General features: G+C 34.7%; 1 protein-coding gene across 3 annotated transcripts in view; it reads right to left on the bottom strand.

Moving 5' to 3' along the window:
- Nucleotides 1–9,354: 9,354 nt before the first annotated feature.
- Nucleotides 9,355–20,548, bottom strand: part of CDH10 (cadherin 10) — a 93,617-nt gene continuing 82,423 nt past the window's right edge. For 2 of the 3 annotated variants that reach the window (XM_038127397.1, XM_038127396.1), the window contains exons 9-12: nucleotides 19,660–19,781; nucleotides 13,214–13,322; nucleotides 10,980–11,231; nucleotides 9,600–10,114 (exon numbers count right to left, since the gene is read on the bottom strand). In XM_038127397.1, coding sequence (XP_037983325.1) covers nucleotides 9,621–10,114; nucleotides 10,980–11,231; nucleotides 13,214–13,322; nucleotides 19,660–19,781 — 977 coding nt within the window. In that variant the 3' untranslated portion in view covers nucleotides 9,600–9,620. Of the gene's footprint in view, nucleotides 10,115–10,979; nucleotides 11,232–13,213; nucleotides 13,323–19,659; nucleotides 19,782–20,548 lie in introns of all 3 variants that reach the window. The other variant, XM_038127398.1, reaches the window with a different exon arrangement.

Below are 20,548 nucleotides of genomic sequence, written 5' to 3'. Positions count from 1 at the left end.
CTGTGCAGATTCTTGTAAGCTCTGTAGGTTGATTTGTTTTTTCCTTACATAAAAACTTTAAGAAAGGTTTCCTCTGTTTTTCAGTTACAGGTGTTTAAACTTACTCTCAATTCTGGTTTTAGGCACCTTCAATGAAGCTCACTGGTGTTCATTTTAACAGAATTAAGGCATTCTTTGTGTGGTCTGTAACATGATGTATTGATGCTGAAAGAAATAACATCCTGCTGTAATGAGCATAATCAGGCAGGTTTGTAGCTCTGGAACTACAAAGACTTGAATTTAGAAAGCAGAGTTTGCATGCTGTCTCAGTCAATAACCAGTTTCAGTTTGCAAGCATGTTTTACATCGCCAAAACTGTGTACTGAACCAAAGGTAGAAGACTAGAGCACTTTATAAGAGCAATCTCACATTAGATATTTGATTTTATTCTGACAGTTTTTAAGAGTAGGGGTAAGGCCTATGGTATTAGTCAGAACATGCCTGTGAATAAATATAACAGCAATAAGTCATATTCTTATTTGAAGGTTTCTTTATGTTTTATCCAAAAGGAATAAATACTGAAGATTGCTAAATCTACTTTTAAGAATATTTACAATTTATTATTCAATCATGTTTTTACCCCATGAACTGGAATTTTAGGGAAATAGAATTTGCTTTTATGTCTCTGCTGATAAAAAGGCTTTTATTTTAATGTTTTATAGTTGAAGGTTCGGGGTATATTTTTTCTATTTTCCTACATGACAGATAAGATCTCTGAAGTTTTACTAATATTAATATTAATAGAAGAGTCTATATTTTTCAGGAAACAATAATCTGGCAGGCCCTTATTTACAGTAAACAAACAAAAGCCCAAATTTTCCTTACATTTTAAATTAGATAAAACTACAAGGGAAACTTAGACCAGTCATTTTTTCAAATTTTATGTACGAAATGGTCCCTTACAGATTACAACACGTCTATAACTGAATTTGTAAGGAAAAATCTGATTAATTTTATCTCATACTAATGGGAATAATACTCGAACTTATTATTAGTAAACAAAATTAAGGCTCTAAAGGCAACTCAGAAAATTCTGTTATTGAGGCTGTGATTATATCTTTATTTTATGTGTGTGTTATAGGCAAGTTTTAATCATGTGGTGGTTTTTTCAGATTTCTTTTTCTCTGCTGAAGGAAAACTGGCCTGCACTTCATAAGTAACTATTGGCTTTCTCCAATGAGTAGCCAAATACTTATTTTGCCTTATTCTCCTTAGAAGGGGCTATCAAGTATTTTGCTTTGTTTTGGTTGGTTGTTTTATTTTTATTTTTTGAAGGGGGGTTGTTTGTTTGTTTTCTTTTTTTTTTGGCACTCCTATTGCGCTTGCCACTATAGAAGACCAGTGTTTGACAGTTAATTGAACAATAAAAATCCTCATGGTCTAAAAAGCTTATTTATAGGTCTTTTACAAATAAGACCTGAGGAATAACTACTAAAGTAAGAAAATACCCCCCAGCTGAGATATGTAGCAGTGAATTCTTGGTTTGAAGGACTAAGTGCTATGCCACAATCTTGGAGCTCAGAAATCCAAAACTATATAGGTTATGGTCCTCAATATTTATTTTATTTTAAGACTCTCCAGTAGAAGTAGAAATAGAAGACTGCTTCCTTGGGAAGTGGTATTTTGTTGGAATATTTTTACTACAAATGACAATATCTGAATGAAATGAGGCAAATCTCTACAGAAAATAGTCATTTTACAGTAGCCTCTAACTATTCCCAAAACAATTTTACCCAGTGTGGAACTGAGGAAAATAGAGTAAGCAGAACTAAAATAGGGGAGCATAAGAGTTACCATAGTACTTGGAGTACATGGAAATTTGCAATAAGGAAGAAGATTTTTCTCTCTCTCTCTAGTGCACTAATATGGAAGAAGGCCTTAGCTACAAAGGAACACTTTTTTACAATAACTGTTTTTTTAGATTATATAATTAAAGGTCAGAAGACAACCTTCATGATTTTCTTTTTTTCTGTCATCCAGCCTCATTTGTGCCAAGGCTGCTCAGGTCACTGTTTTGAGCTGGTGATGCAGGAAGGTTTATATCTCTTTGGTATAATTGTGCATAGCAGTTTCCTAAAGTTTCTCTGCTGGGAGTGTCATTCAGAAAGGTTACTGTGACATTTCCAAAACTGTGTCTTATTAATAAGAATGAAACATGTTTGTTTCCCTTTTCATGCATCAATATTGTATACATGTTTATCTATGTTGATATGTTTATCTAGAACAATAATACATACTTGTATATATATATATATATATATATATATATGGAATATTGATGTTAGAAATAGTATTTTCTTTGGGTTATATTTTACTTTGAATGTAACATAAGGAGTACTAAGCAAAACTACTTCTCAAACATGAATGATTTGAAGGAGAGAAAGAAGTTGGGAACAGTTTCCTTCCAATAATAGTTTTCAATAGTCTCTGAGTTATGAACAAGGTTTACCAACTTCCATTACTAAATAAAGTGATGCTTTAGCAGCTTTTAGCTGCTTATGGCAGCTAAATTAACTATAATATCCTTGACTATGTCTAATGGAATTTCATGTAGAGGGAAATATTCAAAACTGCAATTTATATATCATCTCATTAAACCTAGTGTTTGCTAGCTGTTATGCCAGCCATGTCTTAGAAAAGTATCCACTAAATTTTCTTTGAATAAATTTATATTTTGGCCCCACTTATATCAAAGTGCAACTGTTGTGAAGGGGAGTTTAGCTGAAAAGGTAAAATAGAGTTTTTCTGTCAAAGCCATCTAACACTTCCCTGGTCTACTTCTCTTCTGCATACTGTTAAAACACTTTCTGACTTGACAATTTAGCAGCAGTTGAAGATATATTGAAAGAATATAAAGGTTTTTTGATCCATTTGATCCATTGAGAATTATATGGTGGGATTTGTTTCTTCTTCAGAGGGAAGGTCACAAAAATGAGAATATAATAATCATTGTAAAAGAAACCCAAAAGTCTAGGTCATCAAAGCCTGTTTTTGATGGTGGCCAGCTGTGAGTAGTTAGGAAGAGTGAAAGCATAAATTAAGCATGTATTGATAATTACATGTAGCAGTTTCTTCTACGATCACTGGCAGTGTAAAATTTTGGTCCTTATTGATTGATTATAACTTACATGGAGAGGCTTTTGAAACATTTCCTTAAACAATTTTGTAATCCATTTAAGCAATTGGCATTTACAAAATCTTGCAGCAAGGAAATCCACAGTCTAAAGTGTGTTTTGTATCTGAAAAATAACCTCCTTTTCTTTTTGAACCTGATAATTTTTTTTTTGTTTTTATTATAAGATTCCAGATTCGTTTATTGAGAAACAGAGTGAATATTAGATCCTGCATATAATTCATGTTTTCATAGACATCTATTTCCTATCAGCTGGAAAATTCCAGCCTGCCTTGTTCTTTATAGAGAAACAATTTTCTGACTTTGATCATCGCTTCTCCTCTTCTTTATTTTTGCTAGATGGAGAATACCTTGTCTGAGGGAGGACATGCTAATGACAACAACAAAGACTTCATTATAAGGACATGACAGTTAGTAGCATAACATTTTTTCTTCTTTTCCTAATAATTCCTAATATAATATTTCTTTTATTTACTTAACACTGAGGTAAGACTTTCCCACAATTAGCTATTATAACTACAAGATCTCAGTTGTGAATAACCATGTTGTACCACTTCATCAGTTCACTTTCTTTTGAATGGCCTTTTTATTTACTGGTCTTAATAACAATCTCAAATAAGCTCTCATACCAATTATTCATTTCCTTCACCAGATCAAAAGATCAGATCTAGAAGAATTCCACTTTTGTCCATTTGCTATTAGGATTATTGAATATTTTACTTTAATTAATTTTTCTGCATTTTGTTGAGGAGAAGATTTTTTAGCTTAATTTCTTTAGAAATTTTGATGATAGACCTTTTCAAATACCTTCTGGAAAGCTCAGCAGATTATGAAATCTGAAGCTCCCTCTTTTATATGTAAGAAGTGTAACTGCCTTGATTCATAGCATGCAAATGAAATTCCTGTAAGTGGCCAAATCTTAATTTTTGTCCTTGTGAACAAGCAGGATACCACACTATCCAGAAACCAGATGAAATTTAGAAAGTTCATTGATTCTGTAATGTTTTATAATTCTGAAATGAGTAGGATGAGACAAACAATAGCAACAGGCAATATGATGGAGATATTTCTTATGCAGCTATGTTAAATACACAGAAGTTCCTCAGAAAATTAAAGTTTTTCAACAGTGTCATGACTTTCAAATCTTTTCAGGTGTTACTGGTTATTTAATTTGTATTTTCTGTACTTTCTGTGACTGCAAAGTTGCAAGTCGTGCTACCTGTTTGGAACATAAAATATACTTTATCGATTCAGCCACTGACTTTCTGTGGTAATCACATATCCTCTGAACAGAGAGAGACATAATTCTTTCCCAAGATTTTCCTGGGAAGCTGTGAGGAGCTGTGAGAAAGCTCAGTGAAAACAATTCTTATCCCCATTTGCTGCGCCAGTTGCGCACGTGTGTAATATGTTATGGGGACTTGTTTACCAAAGAGTGATTTCCTAATTGGACTCTGGTGATGGTGCTTTGATTGATTGACCAATCAGGTCAAAGCAGTATCGGACTGTCTGGCAAGGGCAATGTGTTTTCTAGTAGTGTAGTGTAGTATAGAATGGCATAGTATAGTAACAATAAAGCAATGCATCAGCCTTCTGCAGTCATGGAGTCCCTGCTCATTATTCCCGCATTGGGGATGTCACAGCTACTATGACTTTCCCCTGACCTTTTAGTGAATATAGTAAATAAATATATAAATAAATATAATAAATTAGAACTTGTTCTTCACTCAAAAAGTTTTGATAGAAGTTTCCACACACAGTAGCTAGACAAAAATATTTATTAAATAAATGCAAAAAAATTTCTAAAATGCTTACCTTCCAAAACTTAATTAATAGACAAAATACCATTTAGCAAACATTAATGGAAATGTAAAAAATTATTTTGCCAAATATAAGTTCAAAATCTATATGATTTCTGGTTTGTAGTAAAAAAAAAAGGAATATTTCATATTTCTTTTCAAATATATTTTTAGTTTATCCTTGCTGACTAGGGTTTACATCAATTCAAAGACAATGAGATTTCTCAAAAATTAAATGCTTGTTTTGATTTTTTTTTGGGGGGAAAAACTCAAGAGAAACTGACATTCTGAAAAAAATATTGATTTAAAAACTGTCATTTTGATTTAATGGTTGATTATATTCTTTTAAAATGGAAAGAAAAGTAGCTGTGAAGAAGGTAAAATGAAAGAATTAAAAACATTCCGTCTGGCTTATTGTATTTGTGAATTCTCACATTATTAGTTCTATTGTCTGTAATATAGAAAGTGACTTTTCATCCAGCTTAACCATATTAGAATAGAGTTTAAATAAGCCTCTGAAAGACTGGAGAGTCAATAGAGAAGCCCAGAATACTTTGTTGGAAAAATAAAAGTTGTATTCACATGTCTCCTTGCATTTCCAATTATCTCCTTATGTTTACTATTTATAGGATGGCTTTGAACATAATAGAAAACACTGTTACAAATAAGTGAAATTGTTTTAGACTGAACATCTATTTGTGCATCTTTCTATGAACAGATTACAGCTGAGTGATTTCTGTGCTGTTCAAGTGAGCCTGATAATGATAACACAGTGTTTGAAGGCTTCTGGTAACTTTTATTTCCTGGTCTCTAGTTAAACTTATTTGACACAAAGTAAGAAAACCTAAGCTCTTTATATTCTTATACAAGATGTATGTTACTAACTAGCTTCCTTAACGGTTCATTGTGGGGTTGGTTTTTTTTTAAGTTTTATTTTGAGTAGTTAGTGATGGGCCAAAAGAGCGTTTGCTTTTTATTCAATATTGGTTAATCTTAGAGGAACACTGACAAAAATTTTAATTCTGATAGAGTATGGGCAAACTAGTCTGAAGCAACCCGGAGAAATGATTGTATTTAATTTTCTCCATCATTCATGATGATTCTTGCAGGTCCTTTCCAACTCAGAACATTCTGTTATTAGCATAATGAGCAGCTCTGTAGCCATTAACAAGTATTTATGTAGTTTACCCAGTAGGAGTATATTATAATAACAAGTTTGAAGGGAAATAATGTAGCAAAATTGGTCCTCTTTCTTCCAACTTTGTGTGACAGGTAGCAGAGGAAGAATTTAAGAAGTAATAGGAACATGTAATTCAAAGGCAACGGAGTTACACTGGGCAATGAGTGAGAGGAATGAATGGTAAAGTCTTGACAGACAGTAATGCAATTGATAATTAGTTTGGCATGAGAATAGTATTACATGTGACTGAAGGAGAAATAATGGAAATATGATATGCTGTAAGAGTGAATGAGTTAAAAACATCTGCATACACAGGGATGGAAGCTGGTGGATATTACCTGATCTTTGCAATGTGAGGATTTTGTTTAAGTGCTTGTTCTATACTCTGGGTTTTTTTTTTTTTTTTATTCTCCTTAGACTGTTCCTCTTATCAACCACTTTCCTGAAGGCCCTTTGAAATATTACTCTTTACTATGTTGTCACTAACATAAGATCTTGTGCACATCTGCTTCCATAAAATCCCTTTAAAGATACTTTTTTTTTTTTGCAACAGACTCTAAGAACTCACTGTCAATTTCATTTCCAGTGGCTACAATAGTTTTTATATACTTCTGACTTTTTAAACATTCATAAGTTGTCTTGCTGTAAACAACTTGTGGTTCCAACTGAAATGCAGTATTAGTGTATTTTCTTTGTTTCTGCGGTTCTGGGGCAATTTTTCTTAAGAACATATAGAAAATTCCTTCAGAGTAAAGAATACCATGATTTTGTTTACTACATGTTGGAAGTTCTGTTAATTTTCATCCTATTTCATGTGGCTAAGCTTAGCAGGTACTACTTGGGAAGCAGGTATCCTGTTTTACCATTTTTCCACTTTGAGCTGCCCAGAAGTTTCACTTTCCACTTCCTCACTATTTTAAGGGTACCAGAAGACTTGATTCCTAAAATTCCTAAAATGTACTGAGAAATAAATGTCCAAAGATATGGCAACAAATAAAAAAAAAATACTATTTATATAATAATGTTAGTAGTATCTTTATATATGGTTATATACTTTCACAATGTATACTAATATTCTATTTAATAGAACACACAAGATTAAATTTTAAATATCAGATTCAGATTCTGCTGAACAGTTAAAAAATAACTTCCTCTAACACAGTGGCAGAAAACTATTTCCTTATGGTTATTACTTGGAAATTAGTACTGTAATGCAAATAAAGTAATAGTCTTATTTGATGTTTGCTGATATAGATGAATAGTAAGGGAGTTGTATTTGTTTTTTCCTTCTGGAAACAAACCAGACATTTTTACTGAGTTATATGAAGAAGTGTTGTCTGGACCTGTTCAACCACTTTTTTATTTTTTTAATTTTTTTTTTAGCAAAGAGGTAAAGAACCCAGATGTTTTACAGCCTATTTCATCTTCTGTCCTAGTATGTACTCAGTTAAATACATCGCATGTCACTGATCTCAGTGTTGCTGTAGACAAAATTAGTTTTGGAAGAGTGTCTTTTGTCCATTTATATATTTAATGGCTGGATATTATTTGTTTGTCTCTTCTTATTGCATGCTGTGGAAGGTCTAATGGGGATTTGAAGAAAAAAAATTAGGTCCAGCTCACTAAGTGATCATAAAGAAGATTAACTGTTTGCATCACCTGTAGGACTTTTAAAAAGCTTTGTAATGCTGATTATGTAAGATGTCTTAATATTAAGAGATTCATATTCTAGTAAGGAATATAAAAAATCATTAGTTAATGAAAGTACTATTGATTGAAATGGAGAAAAATCCATAAGATTCACAGTTTGTTAATAGATCAAATAGTTAACTTGATAAAAGTCAATAAAAATTTGGTCTCCATTGCACCAAAATAGATTGCTTAATGGTAGTGTATTCAGCTTTCAACTTCACTGGGTTTTATGAGCCCATTAAGGAGAAGAAATATCCAACTGAAAGAGAATGCAGCATTCCACTTTTCAAAGGACTAATATATTTCCAATATGTCTTGGTGTTATGCCAATAATTAGCCAAGAGAAAGTGAGGAGGAATAAACCTTCAGTAGCTAATACAGGCCTTTTAACATACTGCTTTGGCTCTGAAATTATTTAATCTCAGCAGCATTTCAAAATTGTCTCCAGTGCTTTTCTAGTACAAAACTTGCATAAATAAAGATTAAGGGAAAAGAAGAGGCATTTCAAAATGTTTTCAGATATCTACTCTGTTCTGTGATAGTTAAAGTATATTTTTGGTTACAGTTGACTAGTTGTTCTGGTTTCTTTTTACCAGACTTGAGAAAACAGTAAATTGAGGGGAGGGGATGCTAGTTTTTGTGACACTTTCACAGTCTTCAGATTGACAGCTTTAAAAGAGGTTGAAAAACAACACATAGTGCTTGACAGAAAATGATTTGTCTGTGGAAAAATAGAGCTTAAAAAGGATTGAGCATCCTTTACACTTTATCTGTCGCACTTACAGATCACTTCTGATGATGTATGATTCCAAATGGAGGATTCTAGAACAAATAAACTGAAATCATGTTATGTGTTTGGATAGATAAATTGTGCCAGCATGCTTTTAGAATAAGGCTATTTGGTTGACACAGTAATTCATCTTTCATCTAGACTAGAATATGATTACTTTAGTTAAAAAATTAAACCAAAAAATTCTCATAAACATTGAACTGTAGAAAGTAGCACTTTCGAGCAAGCAAGTAAGTATATAACTTGTTCCTGCCTCAGTGAGCACAAGCACTTCAGACTGTGTTGTATGTATGGAGAATACTTCAGCACAGAAGTATTAGCAATTGGTTGTGATGTCACTGGAGAAATTCCATGTTCTCTTCAAGCTTGAAACTCATGGCCACAACAGGCAGGCAAGCATTAACATAGTTGTAAAAACTGGTTTATTTTTTAAAAATAAATACAAAAATATAAATATAAAACATTGGCAGATAGAATTTGATGAAATGAAGTTGCACAAACTTTTTTTTAAACCAGCTGCATATTACACTTATTAACACCACGTGTACATTTTGTTTTATTTTAATGTACAGAAAAGGACATATTGGATTTTTTTCTTCTTCGCCATGTTAAAAGCTGCACTTGCAGGAATAGGACATGTACCTAACAGAAGCGGCTTGTACATGAGGTTGCTTAAGGGATTATCACCCTGTTCAAATTTCTGAAGGTAAGATATTTTTTATTTTACTTACTAAAATGTACAACACTGAATTTCCATAGCTTTGGCTCTTGGAAGTCTGATTAAATAAAATGTTGTATATATTCCAAGTGGCATCCTACTAGAAAGAATGAATGACATTAATGGACAAGTTTAAAACAAATTTTAAAAGGAAACCATTGTGCTGAGTGGCAGGAAAATTTTCCTGAATGTTAAATACTGTTGAGTGCAGAAGGTGTCTGTAAAATTACTTCCGCTCAAAGGAAAAGAAAAAAGTAGCCTACTGTAGGTTAAGAAGTGTCTTTGTCACTTTCTCCTCCACCGTACATCTCAGCTAGCTTATTAAACCGAGGGCCCCACTCTCGGAGGTAATCATAGTTTTGGTCTCCTTCAGTAGTACCTGACTCCAAGGAGCTCAAGGATTCAGCTATGGAATCATTTCCTTCATAGGCATAGGTTGCAAGTGAGTCATACGGCGGTGCGGAGGGATCAGTGTCATGCTCTTTTAGCCTTTGGTTAATGAAATCTCGGACATCTGTGTTGTCTGGTGCCGAAGGAGTCCTCCGTGGCACAAATAACGTTTCAGGGATAATGTCTCGCCGAAGCTTCTTATCTTCGATAGCTGCAGGATTCCTCAGTGTGCCGATATCAAAGGCTTGGGTGTCTTCCTCTCCACCGCCTTCGTCATTGTAACTCACAATGTTGTCTCTGATGTCCTCTTTAGAGAGGATCAAAGGCTCCTTCTTTCGTTGCCTCTTCAGAGCAGCAAATAGCACCACTATAACTTAAAGAGGGAAACAAAGAATGGATAAAGATCTCTAGTTAACAATTTCTTAGCAGCAAATCCACTGGGTGCAAGAACGACATTTCAGCTACATTTCACCAACTCATTTTTTTTGATAACTGGATAAACACCTCTATCTGTATAATGGTAGCACAATAAAGTCTGTATCAGAAACCTATTTTGCACATTGTGTGCTCTGCTTTACAGGACCATGAGCTTGTCTGCATGCTCCTTCTGTAGCTGTAATGAGCTTTAAAATAGCCAGGTCTGTTCTGAAGATATTTTTCCTTTTTCAAGCTCAAAGGATATTGTTAAAAAGTGGGTTTGAGTTGAATTATAGGTCATTAAGTGTTATTCTGAAAACCACAAAATGGAGGTTTTACAAAAATTTCCTTTTTTTTATTACAGCCCTGAAACCACTGGATAGACAGGGCTTTGATGTAGTAAAATTACTGCTTACTGTTATACTATATGTGAAATATATACTGCATATTGATTTTTAGTAATTTAAATGAAAAAGAGACTTTTCCTCAAAAAAATGTAAAATGAAAGATATGAAAGCAATTTTTGATACTATTCATCCTCTCTGAACTCCTTTTTTTGGAAAACTTGACGAAAGAACATAAATGAGGTTCTGGTTGCACAGCGATCGTTTAACAGTCTGGGACTTGAATTCTTATTTACAGTGTTAAATTAGCAGATAACAAGGGTTTGCCTTTGTTTTTTCCTTTTTATTTTAAGCTGCAGTTATATTCTTCTTGCAAAATGCAGGATCATTAACTATATCAACCTGCATAATTTTGTGAAATGAGTCAGGCCTTAAACATTTGTTCCTGGGTAGGGGAAGACGCATTTCTCTTCTTACCTAGCAGGATAATGATGCAGAGGAGAATGGCCACCAGTGCCCCCGTGCTGAGGCCAGCAGGGAGCAGCAAGGCCTCGGCGCTGCAGGACTGCATGTTCCCCCGGCTGTCACAGGCACACACCCGGATGGTCAGCGTGCCCGTGCTGCTCTGGATCGGGTAGTCATTGTCCGAGATCACCACTGGGAGAAGGTAAGTACTTATTTCATGTCGACTAAAGCCATTCCTCCTCGTCAAAATCCTGGCAGTGTTATCTAGATCAATTAAAAGATACTGTTGTAGGCTATACAAATAGAAACCATATCACTTATAGTAGATGCAAATTATTGTATTTTATATGACTTCAAAATATATCCTGATATCATAGTGATATCTCTGTTTTCCTAATAACATTCCCACTTGATCAGTAGGAACATCTGACCTGCTTCTCTGTGCCTCTGCACCACTTTGGCGTGTGATTTGAAAAGAGGATTTCTCAAAGCTTAAAATGTTTTATAGATTAATGCATGCAGTGTGTGACACAGTTACAGTTCAGGGCTGAAACCCTGAAATGCAGCAACCAACCGAGGAAAAAGCACCTTCCACTTTGTGCAGCTCAACAAGTACTCTGTTCTAGAAGATTCTTTCTATGGATCATCTGTGACAACACCCACAGGAATGCTGTCAACTCAGTATGAGATTTGCTAAACCAAACCGCTTTCAACACACTGCAGAACAATGAATTATGTACCTTAGCACATGAAATAGGGCTTTTTTTGGACAGAAATTGTCTCAGGAATTCAGAAAATGTGAAAGATGGTAGGTATTCCTGCACATTTTTGAGAAGTGAACTTACTAAATTGTATCTGTAGCAGATAAATCTTAGTTGTGTGCAGGATACTTCAGCATCAAAAGCTGTCCACTGAGTGGACAGAGGGACGGGAAGGGAAGGGAAGGGAAGGGAAGGGAAGGGAAGGGAAGGGAAGGGAAGGGAAGGGAAGGGAAGGGAAGGGAAGGGAAGGGAGAGAAGGAATGAATAACAGGGAGAGACTATTTCTTCTACTGTTAGAGCCACCATGCTAGAGTGGCAGATAACATCAGAGTTGATAACTTTTTTGTCCAAAAGAGAGAAAATACAGGTTTAGTGTGCACTAAAAGTAAAATTTAATTTTCATCATATTTGTGGGTTGCCTGAGCTATGTGGTTAGCTATCTTGATGGTTAGCTAGCTTATGGTTAGCTAACTTCAGGCACAACTAAAATAATCCATGTGCAAAAAGAAAGAAAATAATTACAAATAATACAGAAGTATCAAGATCTATACCTCTCTGTACTCAGGACCTAGTCACCAAGATATAACCTTTGTTTAAAGTAATAAATAAATGTATTTTTTCATAGACTTCAAGATGTGAAACACAAAGTTTTTCTTTCTTGCTTCCCATCACTGGTTTTATGTATTTTAACATTATTTGTTTTCACTCAACATCAAAAATTAAGTGTCTTATGGATCTTTAAATACTTCTTCTGCAAAGGATTTTATAAGGTATGCAAAGTATTTTATTTAATTACTTCACTTTCCCTACCATTAGAAGCTTTTTTTCTGCTGTCGTTTGTAGTCTACTACATCCTGAAATATTCATCAGGAACAGAGGATTATTCCCTTTTGCCATTATGCCTTTGACACATTTGAAGGCTGATACCATGTCCCCTCTTATTTATGTCTTCTGTAATCTAGAGTCCTCTCAATTAGTCATTCTTATAATGAAAGCCAAAATTCATAGTCTCACTTCCCCAACAGAAGCTTCTGAAAATTTTCTCTGATAGATTGAGAAAGGATCAGAAGAAAATCCAAAGTGGCTCTCAGAACCATTATTTTCATTAATGGTCAGAAAGAAGCAAAACAGAAGGCCAAGGGAATCGGAACTATGTCACAAAAGGCTAAAGTGAAAAATCTCAACTTGTCAGCTGAAGGCATTTTTGAAAGATTTTTTATTTTGTAATGAAGTATTTCATCTGTCTCTTACCCCAAGCCAACACTTTGCTGATTTTCTTTATAACTTTTTTTTAATCACATTTTTGCTTTACCTACACAGATACAAGTGTAGAAGTCCTAAACCTCATTCAGGTAAAGTATTCTTGATAGTAGCAACCTTCACAACTTCTCTACATATTGATAGACATCAAAAGCAAATATATTGCAGGAATGTAGTCAGACAGAAAAGATAAAACTCCTTCCTTGGAACAGGCATGAATTTTACCTTCATTATCCTGAACAGTGAAGTTAGGGTTAACGGCAGCTAAACTGAAGAAAAATTTTTGTCCACCAAGAGGGTCATCTTTGTCTACTGCACTTATGGTTTGAATAAGCTGCAGGAAAAAAAGCAAGCAAACAAACAACAACAACAAAAAGACCAAATACACCTAGGTTTTTGATAGAGCTGTCTGATCAAAGAAGATGAAAAGCATTGGAATAACTTAGCATTCACACATATTGACTTAATATTTAATCTGTACAATATAAAAACCGAACAAATGTTCAAAAAGTGTCTTATATAAGCTTTTTGAAAAAGAACATCTGTATTTTTCATGTGATAGTACATGTGCAGCTATATTTTTGGAGCTACATAGTGGACAAAACTTGCCAAAAATAGTTTTAGCTGTAGCTGGTAGTTTTTATACTTCATCTTTGATTCACCATTTTAAACTCAAATCAACACCTAAGGTAGTAATTCACATGAAGTTTTCTATTTTTGTGATAAAACCAGCATTTTATCAAACAGATTTTTTTTGAAAGGGAAGTTAATGCTTCAAATTACATTTCAACATTAACGCATTTTTTCTTAAATATTTTTTTTCTATTTATTGGTATAGGAGAACATACCAACATGACTCCTGAGATTAAAAATGCCAGTTATATTTTATACATATTTCTGTTCTCGTAAAACATTGTAGCACACCCTAGAGTTGCACAAGTTTGGAGTGGGATGAGAATCAGGTGTCATAATTCTCAAGAGTAAGCTGTGCCAGGTCAGTTCCATACTCAGAGCTTTCTGCAATGCCTACAAAAATTTTGGGTATTTTTTTGGAAAATAATGGCAATCCCTTTATCAGTACTTATTTACCTGTCAGGTAAGTGAATATGTGGCTATACCTAAGAGTGGTTAAATATTGTTTCCCAAGCAAAATAGTTTTTTCATTTTTATTTTTGACTTTATCACCTAATTTCAGTCTGGGGCTTTTTTTATACCATGGCATATAAAGTGAATTTAAGTCTGGATTTTTGTGCATGCATGCTTGAAGCTTCAGTTATGTTCTTAAGTTTAACTTCCAAATATAGATTATTTTTAGTGAAGATCATTTTTATGTTTCATTTCTTATCCATCATTTTAAATTGCATTTCTTCTTCAACCATGGAATTACATCTAATTTTTAACACTCTTCCTTCCCTGTGGTGTACTTGTTAAACCCTGTTTGTTTTTTCCTCTTCCAGTTCTTCCAAATACAGCCATTTCTCTTCATATCACAGCTTTGTCAGGTCTGATCATTTTTCACATCAACAACTGCAGCGCACTCCTGTTTGCCTTAAAAAATGCATGACTAACTCCCAACTTCTCTCTTGTCCATCCAGAAAATAGCAGTAAATATCTTGATGAGGCAAGGATGGGATTTCTTTTAATACAGCAGCTTCCTTGCTTTTCCAACAGTTTTGTCTTTCTCTAAATCTGTTTTCTTACATAATCCTCCAATAACTTTCTAAATGAATAAAACTTATAATGCAAGCATGAATATTATTTGTTTTTGAAGAATGAATATTTTAATTATTTAGTGAGCAATTAGCATATGAATTTTCATAGATATTTACAAAATGAAATAAAAAAAACCCACTTGTTTGTTTTACTTAACTTTACTTAGCAACCATGAATATGGTCAGTTGTAGGTGTTAGGCTGTTGAAAATCAATTGATTTGCTGAGTGTTCATTATCATAGTTTTTTAAAGAGTGTATAGAGTTGAAAGCATTATATTGCAGTTTGAAAAACTTTTTCCTGATAATATTGATTACTATTTTAACGTGATAAATCCTGTTTTATATGTGGTTTCCTACAGTTTTTTTTCTCTTAGACCTGCCAGCCATGGGAAACCCAAGTACCTTGTAAATAGGGGTACAAAATACTTAAGTTGCTTCTTTCTAGAAATGCCACAAAGCAGTAACTGCAGGGAAGCCAAGGATGTTACTCTGTATGACAACAGTCAGGAAATCAAGGGCACAGTAGCAGTCATGGGGGTTGTTAGCCACTAAAAAACTGATAAACCACTGGAAGCAAGTTTGCTATATGGTCTGCATATTCCAACAAAAGTCATCTTTCTCCTTGCTAGGACTTCCGCAAGCATCAGTTTCATCAACTGTTTAGGTAGATGTTTTCTTCTACAATATACTATACATTTGCTTTTAACTTTAGGACAAAGAAAATATAATGTGCTATTGAGAAAAAGAAAGTTGAACGTTTTAGAAACTCTACATCAATTTGAGGTTCAAAAAATTTTTCTTGCCTGAGTGAAAAAAAAGGTAAAGCAAAGACAAAATTCTGATACTCGTAAAACCACTGGAAGGAATAAGATCTATGGATATATAGTGAAGAAACTAAAGTAAGAATGAATCAGGGGAATTGGGAAAGAAAGAGAATAAAATTTCAAGTAAATTGATCACAAATTGTCATTTGTCAAAAGAGATGAAAGATGCAATAGACAAACATAAAACAACACTTCAGGATTGAAGGTTTTAAGAAATTTTTATAGAAATATCTGAAAAATAGGAAGGGAAGATTGAATGCTAGAAAAAAAAAACTTCAGGAATTTTAGTTTTTCAATAGATATAAATTTTAGCAATTTTTAGAAAGACACTTGGTGAAAATAACAAGGAAATTTCTGGAAATATGAAGATCCCAAAAGCAATGTTTAAGCAAGACTATGGGGAGAAATTTATATCCTCTTCCTGATAAGGATTGTTATATGGGTCAAATGAGCTGATAGCATGAAGAGCAGCATAAAAATAATTGGTTCAAGAAACCTGGTGTGTTTATATAATCTATACTGAATGAAGTTATAGGAAAAAGGAAAACAGACCCCATGATTCATATTTCAAAATGTCTTTGAAAGAGAATCCATTATGAGCTAGACCTATTTACATAACATTTGGCCTTGTGAAAAGGGATGTATGGATTAGGTAAAATGAGGGCTACTAACAGCAAGATAATAACAAGCCATTTAAACATCACAGTGGGCTTGAATCAGGTGAGGCTGTCCCAGTGCCGGCAGTGCCGGGGCTGTGCCGGGGCTGCCCGGGCCGGCCCCAGGCGGTGCCAGCGGCTGCAGCGGCCCCAGCGCAGGGCACGGCTGAGCCCCTCAGCCCCGGGGAAAGCCTGGGCAAGGGAGGGCGAAACGCTGCCCGGCAGCCAGGGCTGAGCCAGGGGAAGCGAGCGAGAAACAGCCCTGCGAGCCCCGAGGGGACAGCGGGAGCAGGGCCGGGGGCAGCAGAGACCCGGCAGGGATTGCCCTGCGGCCTGGCAGAGAGCCCGGCGGGGCTGCGCTTTCCCGGAGCACCTCTGAAGGTGATCCCGCGCTGCAGCAGATGTACCCTGAAGCAATGCAGTCCGTGGGGAATGCTCACACTGGGGCAGGGAAAAGTGTGAGGAGGAAGGGGTTTCCGAGAAAAGAAACTCAGTAGTGAAGGGGTTAAAGGTGAACCTGGGAAGAAGGGGGGTATTAAGGGAAGTTGTTTTAGTTCTTTCTCTCTCTGTTTCTCACGATCCTACCCCATGTTCAATGGACAGCATATTAATTTTTCCCAAATTGAGTTTGTTTTGCCAGTGATGGTAATTTGTAAGTTTGTCTTTGTCTCAAGCCATTTATTTTTCATCTTTTCTCCCCCTATACTCTTAAGGGGGAAGGAAGTGGCTGGGTGGGCACCTGGCTGCTGACCAAGGTCAGCTCCTGCCTTTTCGTTTGGCAGATCATTTACAAATAGAGAAGGGCCTCTCTTCTGACATCTACTATAGAGAAAATGAATATATAGAAAAGTTATACTCAGTTTCCATGCAAGATCTGTCTACAGCAGGACTGACTTCTGCTTTCTAGCTGATTCTTATCTTTTACATTAGAGGATCTTTGGAGGCTGGCAGCTGAGCTGCCAGACATGTGACAGCTGGGAGCTGACAAAACCAGTGGGATTCCATCTGTCCAGATGCCCAGCTCCTGTCTCTTCTCACCTGGGGGCAGAGGACAGCTGAACTTCTCTTTGGTTGCAGGGCTGCAGCAGTCTGAGCATTTTGCTGCTTTATTTCCCTGAACTCCTATTGAGTCAGCCTTGTGTAGGTCACATGAATGCCTGTGTCCTCTTTATGCCATCACACCAAGACTGTCCTCATTTTTGGGGGGGGGTCAAAAGAACAGTAACCACCAAAATAGCATTCTGCCAGAGGTGCTGCTTGTGTATAGCTTGAGCTTTTTGAGATAGGATATTTGTATTGTTTGTAAGTTCACGGTTCAATCTGGCATCAGCAGTAACAGCAAGCAGAAAACAATCACAGGCCCTTTGAGTCATTCAGACTACAAAAGTCACATTTCTCTCTTGCTATATATTTGCACGTATGTGTATGTTTGTATAAATGGATTTATGTGCACCTCCCTAGGTATCATATATAGTATATATATATATATATATATATATATATATAAAATCTAGGCTTCTGTACAACTTAAGTAAACTGTACAACTTAAGTAAATAGAAAAGTATAATATTCATTATAATATCTGTCTTTAGTAGATGGGAAATACTGAAATGAACACCACAGAATCTGTGACTGATGAAGCATCATTAGTTTCAGTTACCTAATAGATACAAATTTCATGGATCAAATATAATTATGAAAACCTGAAAAGGAAGAAAAATAGCAGAAATGTGGGAGGAATCAAGCTCAGAGGACCATGTTCAGTTTGGATTGATTACATTCTCTCAGGACAGATTGAATTCAAAAAATAAAAAGTCTTATTTATGAGCTGCCAGTAAACAAGAAGAATATAATTACATTCAAATAGATTATTCATGTTATCCTGCATTACATTTTTTCTCTTCCTGTGAATTGTTTTCTTTAAGCAATCATTTGCAACTCAGATTTCTTAAAAAAATGTTATTATTTATGGCCCTCTCAATAACCTTGGCAGGTTTTTTCTGATAAAGACACAATTGAGCCCTATAACAATTTAAATAAGCATTTGTGGATGTGTAAACTTATTTAGCATCTCATTTATTAGTTATAAGTGATTAGCGCTATTTTATTCAACTTTTTAACTGACAGCCTATTCTGATTGTAAGCAATAAAACAATGCAATGTCGAAATACTTTTATATTTACTTTTAAATATACTGACTTTTATAGTCTAGATAGCGTGGAAAAAACTGTTCCTTAAAATACATTTACATGGAAATTTAACTGCTCTCTTAACATTTCCTGTGCACTCTAGAACTAGTAACCTGCACAGAAAAAAATCTGAAACCTCAGATGAGTAAAATTTGCAGATTCATGCTTTTTTTAAATTTTTTTTAACACAGGATCTTTTTTTTTTTTTGTGAAACTGGAAGAGGAAAATTCAGTGTTCTTCTTTTGCAAGTCTTAATCCTTATGTCATATTGAAAATTATTAAAACATATTTTAGCATTTATAGAAGACACTTCAGCTGACCAAAATTCTACATTCTTAGCCAGTGATTTCTCTTCATCTAACACCTTGAATTCTCTTGCAACTGCCACAGCAGACAAATGCACTTGCTCAGTACTTTTTGATATTTTAAGCATTATAAATTTGGGCCTCAAATTCTTTGTTATAAGTTCAAACTGATGTCACTTTGGAAGGAAGAATGGCAACCTGAATGTGAAATTTGCAATACTACCTGAATGTTATACCTGTGGGGCTCCAACAATTAAGACAAGCTGGCACTTGTACCACCTTCTGTTCAAATGTACTGAAAGGGTTGCACTGAGGTACTACTGCTACCATTTTAAAGGCTTTATTATTGGCTAATTATGCTCTGGGATGTGTAATAGGAAAAAAAAATTAAACAATTCTAATAAGCAGCTGCCTATTGGACATTAGGTATTAAGCAGTAATTTCACTTAAATTGAAGTACACATTGTGTAGCCTCGAAGAAACAAAAGAAAATATTGTGTTACCATTTAAAAAGTGTATGTTTTATTTACAGAAATTTTTGGTGGATTAATGAAAGATGAATCTAACAATTGAAAAAAAAAGTGACAGATTTTTGGTTTGTAATCACTGTCAGTATGGATTGAAATATACCTGAATTTTGCTACTGGAGAATTACTGAAAAATATAGATCAAACTTTTTAGTTACATATAATGTTCTGCTTTGTGAAATTAAGGGCAAAGTGAATCATGACCATGTTATGGACATAGCTCATTGGGATTTAAAAGCAGTACAAGGTTAGGTAAGGAAAAGTGGTGATTGAAACACTGATGCGCTTGTAACATATTGACATTTCACTCTATGCCTCACAGAGTTTCTTTGCTTTCATTTTTGACATTTCAAAAGCTAATTTAGATATGATTTTTCTTAAGCAATAGGCAGGAATGATCTACAATTGAGTTCTGTAGCAAAACTGGATAATGGGAAGTGTTTATCAAAGGCATACCTGTCCAGCTCTTGCATTTTCACAGACAAAAGTGTCGTAGAATACAGCAAACTGTGGGGCATTGTCATTAACATCCAAAATTCTTACATAGACAGGAACACGAGTAGTATCTTTGGGGTTGCCTGATGGTAGAAGAGAGAAGAAACATGAGATCATTTTCTTAATAAGAGTTTTCTGTTTTCTTCCAAATTTCATGAGCAATACACATGCAAGATGAAGTTTGAATCTGGTCAATATTTAGTGTACAAACCAGTAACAAGTCAGAATCAGGCCTTCTGAAAATTAGGGAAATTATTTGTGTAGAGTAAAAAAAAAAGAAATATTGGGATCTAGTGACATTCATATTGTATATGAAAAGTATGCCCACTACTACAATAACACATTCGATCACTTGGTGGGCTCAAGGTTTTGTATGGTTTTGATCTTTAATTTTAAAATTCTTTGTATATCTAGTTTGTTTTACAGAGAAAAGATATCAAGGACATCATTAGTGCATTGTGTTGGTTTTGGCTGGGTTAAAGTTAATTTAGTCTATGACATGCATACATGTTTTGAAAAATTTTCAAGTCTGACTTTCCACTCTTGCCCCTCAAAGAAATTCCAACAAAACAAATGAAAGTACTCCTCCAAAAATTTGGTAAAGAATTTATTAGAATAAGATTTTTTAATGCTTAAATTGTCTTAAAAATATGAATGTAGGTTTTCAGACCTTAGGTTCAGAAACAAGAATAACCTCCCCCTTGCCAAATGCCAAGATACTACTATTATTTGGAGTGCTCTTTTGTTAGTATAGGTTAATTCAGGAATACAGATGTCCCTGTTCTCACTTGCTGATCTTGTTGCCATACCAAAAATAATAAATAATGCCTGAGTGTAAAAAGTGCAGATG

The sequence above is a fragment of the Motacilla alba genome, chromosome 2 (assembly GCF_015832195.1).
Source record: "Motacilla alba alba isolate MOTALB_02 chromosome 2, Motacilla_alba_V1.0_pri, whole genome shotgun sequence".
NCBI classification, from domain to species: domain Eukaryota; kingdom Metazoa; phylum Chordata; class Aves; order Passeriformes; family Motacillidae; genus Motacilla; species Motacilla alba.
The sequence above is the reverse complement of the archived record's forward strand: the minus strand, read 5'-3'. Positions and strand labels throughout refer to the sequence as shown.